The following is a 12,693-nucleotide window of genomic DNA, read 5'->3' on the forward strand; positions in this document are numbered from 1 at the left end:
TTGAAGCTCTCATGCTATGCTTTCAACAATCCTCTATCCATCACACAAGAGCCCAAATAGCCAAAGTAATCTTGAAAAAGAAAAAGCTGGAGGCATCACAATTCCAGACTTCAAGTTATATTACAAAGCTACAGTAGTCAAAACAGTATGATACTGGCACAAAAATAAGACACATAAATCAATAGCACAGAACAGAAAACTCAGAAATAAACCCACAACTATATGGCCAGTTAATCTTTAACAAAACAGGAAAGAATATCCAATTGGTAAAGGTCAGTCTCTTCAACAAGTGGTGTTGGGAAAATGACAGTGACATGATGAAACTAGACCATTTTCTTACACCATACACAAAAATAAATTCAAAATGGATGAAAGTCCTAAACGTAAGACAGGAAACCATCAAAATCCTAGAGGAAAAAACAGGCAGCAACTCTTTGACCATGGCTGTAGCAACATCTTACTAGACACATCTCCAGAGGCAAGGGAAACAAAAGTGAAAATGAACTACTGGGATTTCATCAAGATAAAAAGCTTCTGTACACTGAAGGAAACAATAAAACTAAAAGATAACTAGTGGATGGGAGAAGGTATGTGCTAATGACATGTAGGGTAAAGGGCTAGAATCTAGAATCTGTAAAGAATACATCAAAATCAACATCCAAAAAATAAATAATACAGTTAAGAAATGGGCAGAAGACATGATCAGACATTTCTCCAAATACGACATACAAATTGCTAACAGACACATGAAAAAATGCTCAATATCACTCATCATCAGGGAAATACAAATCAAAATCAGAATGACTGTCAGAATGGCTAAAATTAACAACTCAGGAAACAACAGATGTTGGCAAGTATGTGGAGAAAGGGGAACCCTCTTACAATGTGGTGGGAACACAAGCTGGTACAGCTACTTTGGAAAACAGTATGGAGGTTCCTCAAGAAGTTAAAAAGAGAGCTACTCTATGACCCTGCAATTGCACTACTGGGTATTTACAGAAAGATACAAAAGTGCTGATTCGAAGGGGGCACACACACCCCAATGTTCACAGCAATACTATCAACAATAGCAAAATTATGGAAAGAGCACAAATGTCTATCAACTGATGAATGGACAAAGAAGATGTGGCATATATACCATGGAATATCACTCAACCATCAAAAAGAATGAAATCTTGCTATTTGCAACAACCATGGATGGAACTAGAGAGTATAACGCCAAGTGAGGTAAGTCAGAGAAAGACAAATAAATATATTATTTCACTCATATGTGGAATTTAAGAAACAAAAGAGATGAATAGGGGAAGGGAAGGAAAAATAAAATGAGAAAAAAACAGAGAGGGAGGCAAACATAGGGACTGTATAGTTAAGAGAACATACTGAGAGTTGCTGGTCATAGGTATTAAAGAGGACTCTTGTGGGGATGAAAAAAAAATAAAATTAGCTGATATATACTTTTTAATGGTCAGAAGACATGAACAGACTCTTCTCCAAAGACATCCAGATGGCCAAAAGACACATGAAAATATGTTCATCATTACTTACCATTGGAGAAATGCAAATCAAAACTACATTGGAAGGGGAGGTGAACCATGAGAGACCATGGACTCTGAAAAATAATCTGAGGGTTTTGAAGGGGCAGGGGGTGGGAGGTCGGAGTACCAGGTGGTGGGTATTATAGAGGGCACGGATCGCATGGAGTACTGGGTGTGGTGCAAAAATAATGAATACTGTTACGCTGAAAATAAAAAAAATTAAAATAAATTAAAAAAATGAATTTCTTATTTAAAAAAAAAACTACAATGAGCTATCACCACACACCTATCTGAATGGTTAAAATCAACAGCACATGAAACATCAGGTATTGGCAAAGATGTGGAGAAAAAGGAACCCTCTTGCATTATTGGTGGGAATGTAAACTGGTGCAGCCACTCTGGAAAACAGTATGGAGGTTCCTCAAAAAGTTAAATATAGAGCTACCCTATGATCCAGCAATCACACTACTGAGTATTTACCAAAGGAATACAAAAATACTAATTCAAAGGGATACATGTACCCCTATGTTTATAGCAGCATAATTTACAACAGCTAAGATATGGAAGCAGTCCATGTGTCTACTTGTTGATGAATGAATAAAGAGGTGGTGTATGTATATATATAATAGAATATTACTCAGCCATGAAAAGAATGAAATCTTGCCATTTGCAAGGACACAGATGATGCTGGATAGTATAATGCTAAGTGAAATAAGTCAGGGAAAGACAAATACAATATGATTTCACTCATATGTCAAATTTAAGAAAAAAGACAAATGAACAAACTTAAAAAATGAAATAAGATATTCAGTACAATTACTAAAAAAATTAAATGAATAGTCTCATGTCTTGTAAGTAAATTTAGAGAGGGGAAAAAGATATCATTTTTTTATTTACCCATATATACACCATTTCTAGTGCTTTCAATTCCTTCCCAGAAATCCACATTTCCCTTTAGCCTTAAGAAATTTCTTTATATTCCTTTAATGCAGATATGCTGATGAAGAATTACCTCATTTTATTAGTGTCTTAAATTTGACTTTATTTTATTTTTAAAATTTATTATTGAAATATAGTTGACATGCAATGCTATAGTAGTTTCAAATGTACAATATATTGATTCCACTATTCTTTTTTATCCAATTTATTTATTTTCAGAAAAACAGTATTCATTATTTTTTGATTCCACTATTCTACACATTACTCAGTGTTCACCCTAAATGTAGTCACCACCTGTCACCATGTAACTTTATTACATTATAGTTGACTAAGTTTCATGTGCTGTACTTTTCATCTCCATGACTTGTTTATTTTATAACTGGAGATTTATACATCTTTACCTCCTTCACTTATTTAACCCATCCCCCACAACCTTCCCTCTGGCACCCACCAGTTTGTTCTCTGTATTTAAGAGTCTGGTTTTTGTTTGTTTGTCTTTATTTCTATTTTCACTGTATATAACAACTGTGTTTGCAGATTTTTCAACTCTCTAATGTTTTTATGTTATTGTACAGTATCCATTCTCTCAGATGAGAAATCTGGCATCATTCATATCATTGTGCTCCTGTATGTAATGTGTATTTTTTCTCTAGCATCTTTCAAGATTTTCTTTAAATCTGTTTTTTCAGTTGATTCATTATGATGTGCCTAGGTACAGCTTCATTTTTATTCTGCTTGTGGTGTACTAAATTTCTTATACCTGTAAATTTGTATTTTTTACCAAGTGTGAGAAATTCTTGTCATTACTACTGCCCCTTTAATTATTATTCCTTTTTCTCCCCTGTTTTCTTCTCTCCCATTGTTACAGGACTCCATTTACATTTTGCATTAAACCCTGTAGTACTGTCCCACAGGTCAGTGAGGCCCTATGCTTTTGTTTTCTTTTTATTCTCTTTTTTCTTCAGATTATATCTTTCCTCAGATTCATCTTTAAATTGCTTCTCCGCCATCTTGACTCCTCCTCCAGATTCATCTTTAAATTGACTGACCCTTTCTTTCATCATCACGATTCTGCTGTGAAAAGTCTAACTGGTGAATTGTTCTTTCTCATATTTTGCTTTTCAAATCGATTTCCCCTTTTAAGTTTCCAGTGCTCTGTTGTGACTATTTGTTCACTCATAGGAGCACATTTCCCTTTACATCAACAAATATATTTATCCTATTGGTTTAAATATCTGTCTATAAATTCTAACATCTGTGTTATTTCAGAGTTAGTTATCATTCATGAGTCTTCTTGACTATGGATCACTTTTACCTGTTACTTCTTAAACCTAGTAAGTTTTAATAGCAAATTAGACATTGTATATTATAGTCATCCTAGATTCTTTTATCTTCCTCTCAAGTGTACTGAACTTATGTTTTTGGAAATAGTTAACTGAACTAAAACTTAAAACTTTGTTTTCCATTCAATGGACAGCAGTTAAATCTATGTTCAGTTATTGAAGACTTCCAGCTATTGTTTTTGATGGGTTGAATGAATCCTCCACTATACATACAAAGTTCAACCAAGAATTTTGGTGGAATTTACAGGTAAATTTTTGGGCTGTGCTCTCTGTGCTTCCTTCTATTGCAGCATATCTCTCATCACTTTACAGTCATTCTGGCATCATCAACTCTGCCTTCTTAACTTCTTAAGCCAGTAGGACTGTGGCTTTTTGTCTGGGTTCTAGCAATCCTCTGCCATGCAGACTGAAGGACGCATTCAGGAGAAAAGTCCATAAATGCAACTTGCCCAGTGGACTTCCTTTCTTCCTAGGGTAGTATCCTCTCTATTTTTGGTCACTCTCCTGTGCCATTAAGTAGGTGTCAGTTTCGTCTGCTTCTCCCTCTTCCTAACCCCCAACCCCAGGCTCGTGCTTGCACCTGCGTTCTCTCTCTCTCTCATATGAATAAATAAAATCTTTTGTTTAAAGTCGCTCTACCAATATCAGAAATGAATCTCATTTCGTCTTTTTACCACTAGAGAAAACACACACTTACTATAAAACTACTCCCCTCAAGCTAATGTCACTTAAATAGGTGTCCTATTTAACACTGGTCAATTATTATTAACAGGAGTTCTGTTAGGAAGAAGTGAGTCAAGTGGAGCTTGGAAATACAGCATTGCAGAAAAAATAGGTTTCTTTACTCCAGGACTTTTAAACATTTTTAATGTTAGTAGACCTTCTGTATCCATAAATGGAATATGCTCTTGAAATACTATGCTAAACTTTTTCATATATAATTAGTAATATTCACTGATTCATTCAAAAATATTTGAGCCCCAGACAGTTGAGACTAGAGTACGAAGCTCTTTCTCCTAGCACAATTCTCTGTAGGCCACAACTCGTTATACCTTCTTAATCTTCTAACTTCATTGTCAGTCACTGACTCAGAGTAGCTGTGTTTATGCTATTTAATTCTCACCAATATTTACTTTGTACTTATCACATGTACACAGTAAGGGTGCTGCTATGGGAAAAGTGTGATAAAATAGAGATTCACCAATCATTAACTTTTATGAACCAAATAAAAATATATGAAATTGTCTAGCATGATACCCAACACAGATTAGTAGCCTGATGTTAGGTTCCTTCTTAAGTGTTTTTCCCTTCTTCTGCATCTTAAGTCAGTGAGTTCAACAAGATTGATCATAGATAGGCAGACTGCAGCTCTCAGACCAAATGCAGTAAGAAGTCTGTTTTGTATAATCCAAGAGCTAAGAAATTTTTTTACACCCATAAAGGGCTATTTTAAAAAATGAGAGAAAAATGTGAGACCGAAACCTTATGTGGCCCACAAAGCCTAAAATATTTACTCTATGGTCTTTTACAGAAACTGTTTGCTAACCCCTGAGATATAATCTAATCCTTACAGCTATCTAAAATAAGCAGTATGGTAGAATTCATTTAATTTACTTAGATGCTGAGGTAGAGGCCTGTTTTCTTTTTAAAAAACACATTAAAACACTATTTTACTGGTTTTACTAAGTTTTCAAAGGTTCATTTCAAATCTTACCTTTTCTCCTTTTACACCACTACAGTCACATTTTGATCCTGGAGAACACCCATAGCAAACCTGTAAGGAAGAAAAAAAGGGATGAAAATTATTTACTATGAATCTGAAAATGAGTCTCTGACTTATCCCTCAACTAAATTTAGCAATCCAAATTTACAAACCAAATGGAAGAAAAATATCTGGAAGAATACATACCAAACTGCAAATAATGGTTACCTCTGGGGAAGCTTTCACCTTTTATGGTCACACTTCCATTTGAATTTTTCCACAATGAGCACATGTTATAATTTTCAAGTGAAAAATATCTTGTTTAAGACATATTAAAAATTAAAAAGAATTCAAACAACTTCACCTGTAATACAATTTGCCACTTGTCCAAGCTCTTAGGAACTCCTTGTTTTGTTCTAACATCATACAGAAGACATGACCTCTCAATCTGTATTAGCAATGACCTTGGCAACTAGCCAAAGATGTCTGCTGGTTGAAGTTGCGTGTATCTTGGCATTTATGAGCAATCGCAGAGCCTAAAATACATAATGCTATCTCTTACCAACTTTATAAAATTTGCTCCCTCTGTCTCATCACTAGTAGCTCAGTCAAAATGACTCCAACAGTTTTACCACAAATGTTTCCACAGTCTAGATATTCTAGTGTATGTGCTGCCGAAGCAAGCACACACAGTCTAGATATTCTAAAGAGTCACTAGTAGTAATTCATTAACTCATATTAACTGAGTTCTTGAAGCCAGAAAAATATTCTCCTCTAAACTAAGAACCTGTAAGAGGGGTACCTGGCTGGCTCAGTTAGTTAGTAGAGCGACTCTTGATCTTGAGATTGTGAGTTTGAGCCCTACATTGGGTGGAAGACAATAATCTTTAAAAAATAAAATAAAACACGGGTGCTTGGGTAGCTCAGTCATTAAGCATCTGCCTTTGGCTCAGGTCAAGGTCCCAGGGTCGCGGGATCAAAGCCCAGCATTAGGCTCTTTGCTTGGTGGGAGGCCTGCTTTGCTCTCTCCCACTCCTTCTTCTTGTGTTCCCTCTCTCACTATATCTCTAGCAAATAAAATAAAAATAATAAATAAATAAAATAAAATAAGAACCCATAAGAGAACAAGACAGTAGATGACTTCTGCCATCCAGATCTACCCTATACCCTGGCATAAAGCTGAACTTCTTAAATCATAATTAGTTAACATATGTAGATAGCTCACCATTTATGTACAATACAGTGGTATGCTTCTCATTAAATAACAGAAACTTTTATGTGATGTAAATACCAAGTAGTGTGTATCAATGCTTAGTCTTGAAAGACCATGACTTTAAAATACCTTAGCCTCCTTCTTAACATTCCCTGTGTTCCTTTACTCCAACCACTACAAGCATATTTTCCCATTTCCTTATCAAACTACTGACCTCATCCTTCTACTCATAACTCCTAACACACTCACACTCAGCTGTAATTAGAAGCCAGCCACACGTTTGAACTTCTTTTCCTAATAAAAGCAAACAACAATGGCTTAAGGTTGGGAATTAATCTCTTACACTGAGAGATGCTGTTCCAGTAAAAAATGCTCCTGACATCTCTAATCTAAAGTCTGTTATGTAGCTATTATTTGTGATATATATGTGGTTAGGTTATACACTGGTTTTAGTATTATACATCAATAACATCACAAGGTAAATGTACTTATACAAACTTACTCATCAAACTTACTCATGAATTGGGCATGATCAGAGGCCAGAAAACTTGTTAGGCACTAAAGACAGGTAAGACACAGCCCCTTCCAACATATAAAACTAACTCAACAAATACTTATAGATCACCCACTATGTTATGTTAGGTGCAGGTAGAAGATGCAAAGACAGTACATATTGCTCTCTGAATTCCATACAGAAAAATTACATTACAGTGTGTCAGGAATGGAGGTTAACTTAAGATATTTAATAGTTTTGGGCAAGCATGAATTCTAGATTTCAAGGTACAAACATACAAATTTTAGAAACTACTGATTCACAAGATAAAGACTGCCAATGGTCATATTCACTGAATTAGATTGTGCATATTATCCATAATCAGTGACATGCATTAATGGAGGAGTAAATGATAATCTAAAATGGCTATACATCTAAAAATAACATTTGACTTTGGAATGTATGTCTCTACTTTAAAGGTAAATATGTGATCATCATTTTCTGGTGTTACAAGTAAAAGATGGTGTAACTTTCTATTTTCATCTTTCACTAAAAAATCTTTCTTTTTAAAATATAAATTAAGCTCCTGAGAACAATGCAAAGCAATAGACAGAGGATTTTGTTAATATGGAGAAGATACTATGTGAATTTTCTTTACAATTTTATTTCTGGCTTCTCAATATCCAAAAAAATCCTCCAAATCCTAATATAATCTGTAAACAACCAATATAACTTTAATTATGTGTGCATGTTATTTTGTAAGTAATTTTATACAGTATATTTTTTAAAATTAATAATTTCATCTTTTTTCACTTCTTTATCGCTTAACATGTAGCTATACTTTAGAGAGGTCACTACTTAAAACATTTTATATTGGTTTGAATTCAATTTAAAAATTTAACTTATATTCTATTTATTCTACCTACATCATGATGAGACTAGAGCTGGGGGGGGGGGCAGGGGGTGGTGTGTTTAAAGGCATTGTAATACACACACCAACCACTAGATGCCACTTTCCATACAGTTATAGCAGTGATGGCCACAAGGAACTAGACCCAATCTGACAAGTGGTAATGGAGCAACTTGTTTTTTACCAACAGCCGCTAATATTTACTAGGTGTCCAATAAGTACAAAGCACAATTTTAGGGCTATTAGTGGTACCAAAAATTGTGTAGACATGAACGCTGCCTTTAAGAAACTTCCAATCTAGTAAAAAAAAAAAAACAACCTATGCCTACATAAATAAAAATTTAAATACAATGGAATAATGATGTAGGAGACAATGGTAATAGATTGAGTTCTAAAATATAAGAAATTCATTCTGAGTTTACCTCAACAATTGAATCATTAGGAGACTATAAACAAGTCAATTTCCATACTCTAGAACTCAGTTTTTTCTCTTTGGTAAAATGACAAAGATGGATAATATAATCTCTTTCAGAAGCTTCCAGCTTTTATAGCCTGTGATTCAGTAGGATTTACCAAGTAAAAATGAGTGGTATAGTCAATAATTGCTGTCAAAATTAAGAAAGGAAGTTCCCTTGAGCTTAGGAGTATTCATAACAGCTCTGCAAAGAAAGAAAGTAAATAACTCGACTTCAATTTTGAAGGATGGGCAGAAAGATATCTAGAGCAAAAAGGGCCATGGCAAGTACTCAGATTAAAACACAGAATTTTTGTGGGCAAAGAGCCAGGTAAAATAAACATTAAATAACTTAGTCTAAGGACTTCTTAAGTCCATATGGAAAAAGTATAGGAGGAGATAAGGCCAAAAAAAGAAAGTTCTTTTAAAAACTGGAAAAACTATTTAATTCTGCAAAGTCATTGAACATTCTTAAAGCAAGAAAATAAAGCAACTATAATAATGTTTTAAATGTTTTAAGGATAAAATAATAAAAAGTGTGGAGGATTTTTTATTATCACATAGTAAAACACATCATGAAACTATAATAATTAAAACAGCATGGTATCATTCAAAGAATGGGCAGCTTAATGAGTTATAATAGGCCAGAAGCACACATACACACACACACATTTACTATATGATAAAAGTTGGCATATCAAATAAATGTGAAAATAATGGATTAATGAACATATGGTGCTAGGACAAGTATAGAAAACAATAAATTCAAATCTCAGGCTCCTACATTAAAAAAAACAGTTATGAGCATTAAAAATATGAATAAAAGTAAACTTCTATATGCATTACAATCACTTAAAGAACCTCACAAAAACTCAGGTACTAGGACCCCATCTTAGAGATGCTATTTCAGTTAGTTTGAAATTGGCTACCAGATTCTGAAAGTTTAGTAAACATCTCTAGGCAATTCTGATTCAGTGAGTCAAAATATATATATTACAAGATAATGCCATAGAAAAATAAGAAATATTCCAAGATGTGGCTTAGTATCCCGACTGATATGACTGCTTCAAAAAAAAAAAAAAAAACTAAAAATGCTTTTAAAATGCAAAAAGTTCTTAAAGCACCAAAATGAAGCACAATAGGATTTATCAGGCCAAAATCTAGAGGGGAAAAAAAAAACAGTAAACGAACAATGAAAACTACTTTTGCCCTGAGGGCATTGACCAAACTTTTGAGAATTTGAGATTCTTGTTTCAGTAAAGGTGTTTCATACATTAAAAATAAAAAGTACCCCACAACTACTTCGCCAGGAACTTTTAAGAAAGATATCTTGGCACTCAGCAGTGAGTACCGGGGGCTGGGGGGACATATCTCTGAGAAAATATAACCACAAACTGGCCTACATACAGATTTACAATCCAAATTAGCATTTAGCTAGGTGGCCCAGTAACCTCTAACTGCAAAGGTGCTTAGCGCTGACTCTAATTGCTTTGACCTCCCAGAGCCTGGGCAGAAATACACACAAAGCCTGTGTAGAAAAGCATACCTTCAGAGTGAACTTCAAAGAATTCTAAAAAAGCTTTCTGAAAGGAAAATAAGATATTCTATTCGAAAATCATTAAGCATACAAGGAAGCAAAATATCATAAGCAAAAACGAGCAGAAACTTCTGACAGCAGAAACTGCTTGGCAAAAATTTCAGATATTAGAATTACTAGACACAAAATATGTAACTATGTTTACAATTATGAAAGGTATTCTTAAACTTGGAAAATAACAAATGAACCAAGAAATTGTAAACAAAAAAAGGTAACGTAACTGAATTGAAATAAAATATAAATTTTGTGAGTAAAAATTATGAAATTTAAAACTTAGTGGATGACCTTCAAAGCAGACTATATATAGCTAAAGAGAGTAAAATTTAAAACATGACAAAATTAACACAAATTTTCTATAATATATTACAGAGATAAAACATGGAAACTGTGAAAGAATAGTTAAGAAGCATGGAAGAAAAAGTGAAGATGTGTATAGCATACAGGTAATTAGGTTTACAGAAGAAGAGGTGAAAGAGGGAATGTGGCAGGGACAACAGTTAGAGATAATGGCAAAGAGTTTTAAAAAAATAATGAGATCTGCAATTGAAGAAGTCTAGCAGATTCAATAGAAGAAAAATCAAACCTCAAAATAAACACAAAATAGTATAACCTCACAACATAAAAACAAAGACATGACCTTAAAACTATCAAGAAAGACAAAAGAGATCACCTTCAAAGGAGTGACAATTAATTTACAGATTAGTTCTCAGAAGTACAAAAGCCAGACTAGAATGACATTTTTAACATACTGAGAGAAAACTGTCAACTTATATTTTTTACCCAGTAAAAATATCTTTCAACAACAAGGTAAAAATACAGACATTTTTAGACAAATAAAAACTGAGAAAGTATGTCCACAACAGGACGACACAATAAGAAATTCAAACCTTTTGAATATCTTCTGCCTTTATATGAAAGGAAATGAAATTGAAATGGAAGGTCTAAAATACAAAAACTAATGGAGAAAAAAAATGTGGTGAATTTGTGGGTGAATTTAAACTATTTGTTTAAACAATTATAAAAAGAGATGCAGGGTTCAAAAATACAGAACTAAAAGAAAAACAGTGATAATACCATGTAAGTCAGGGGAGGATGAGTGAAGTTAAAGTATTCTAAGATCATTGTAATTGTGTGGAAAACAGGCATAGATGGGTATTGATTACTTTAGACTTTGATAAGGTAAGCATACAATTAGGTATTCTAATTCCTAGGGTAAACCTTAAAAGAAGGTAAGTGAGGTGTTAATTCCAAAGGAGTGGAGGGGGACAATACTCAATAAATCCATAAAAAGGCAAAAGAGAGAAAGAAAGTACTATCTTAGAATAGAAAGGAAAAATAAAAGAAATATAACAATAATTGTGTCAAGTATAAGTACATGTAAAATGACATGATATAAGGAAATACTCAGACAAGTGTGGAATGTGGTATATATGAAGGACAACTACCACAGACTCTCAAAAAGTCAATGCCATGCCAGGCTTTGTGAATGACAGCTTGAGGACCTCTGAGGATCATCTCCCTCACAAAAAAAAAACAATAGCTGGTAAAACTAAAACAAACAAACAAACAAAATTTATGTCTCTGGATATTGCCCTAAGAAGCTACATTAAATGAAGAAACACCATTCAACAAAATTTACTAAATCTCAGTATGAACAGCAAGAATCTATGGCATTTTTGCTATGACCCTCTCTTCCTCTCTCCCTTTCCTGCTCAGCTTAACAAAAGCTCCACAAGAGGTGGAAGAGGTTATGAACCCAGAGCTCCTTCTCCCTCCAGCTTCCAGCTGAGCACCACAGCATCTCAATTCAACAGGTCACTGGAATTTCTCACTCTCCCCCTGCCCAATTCCAAGTTGCACAAGCTTTATTCCAACCTAAAACAGCTGAGAATTCTAAGGCTTTTGTTTTCTACAGAACCTCAACTCATACACAAAAGTTCTATACTCCATGCATGGCAGACTGACAATACTGTACTCAACTGCCCCAACCACAGCTCTTCCACAGAGCATAGGGTTGATGCCAGCAGAAGCAAGATGAGAAGACCAAATAGTCCTTCCCTGTACACCCCTGCTCATAAAGCAGAGTGTCACTTCAAGAGAAGCAGGTCACTCTTCCTGCCCCACCCCCGTAACACTGCCACAGAAGTTTTCCCTGGGTGGTGGTGGACTGGGGAACCAAAGAGCTCTGAAGCTCTCCCTAAGGGACCCGAGTTTACTCAGGAAGTTCTAATTATAACAATGTATTTCTGAGTTTGTAGCATATATAGATGTAAGATGTATAACAATAACAACATTAAAAAAAGAAAAAGGGAACAGAGCTTCATAGGAGTAATATTTATCTTACTGGAATTAAGTTGCTATAAATCTTCAGTAGATTCTGACAGATAATTGTGTCCATGGTAAGTACTAGAGCAAACACTAGAAAACAACTCAAAAAATAGTGGATAAAATAATTAAAGGAGGGGTGCCTGGGTGGCTCAGTGGGTTAAAGCCTCTGCTTTCGGCTC

The 12,693-nt window shown here is 34.4% G+C and overlaps 1 protein-coding gene across 5 annotated transcripts in view; it reads right to left on the minus strand.

Moving 5' to 3' along the window:
- Window positions 1–12,693, minus strand: part of COL4A5 (collagen type IV alpha 5 chain) — a 221,396-nt gene that overhangs the window by 124,071 nt on the left and 84,632 nt on the right. For all 5 annotated transcript variants that reach the window (XM_044236046.1, XM_044236048.1, XM_044236047.1 and 2 more), the window contains exon 2: window positions 5,532–5,591. In XM_044236046.1, the coding sequence (XP_044091981.1) occupies window positions 5,532–5,591 (60 nt within the window). The remainder of the gene's footprint in view (window positions 1–5,531; window positions 5,592–12,693) is intronic.

This window comes from Neovison vison, chromosome X (genome assembly GCF_020171115.1).
Source record: "Neovison vison isolate M4711 chromosome X, ASM_NN_V1, whole genome shotgun sequence".
In the NCBI taxonomy this organism is placed as follows: Eukaryota; Metazoa; Chordata; class Mammalia; order Carnivora; family Mustelidae; genus Neogale; species Neogale vison.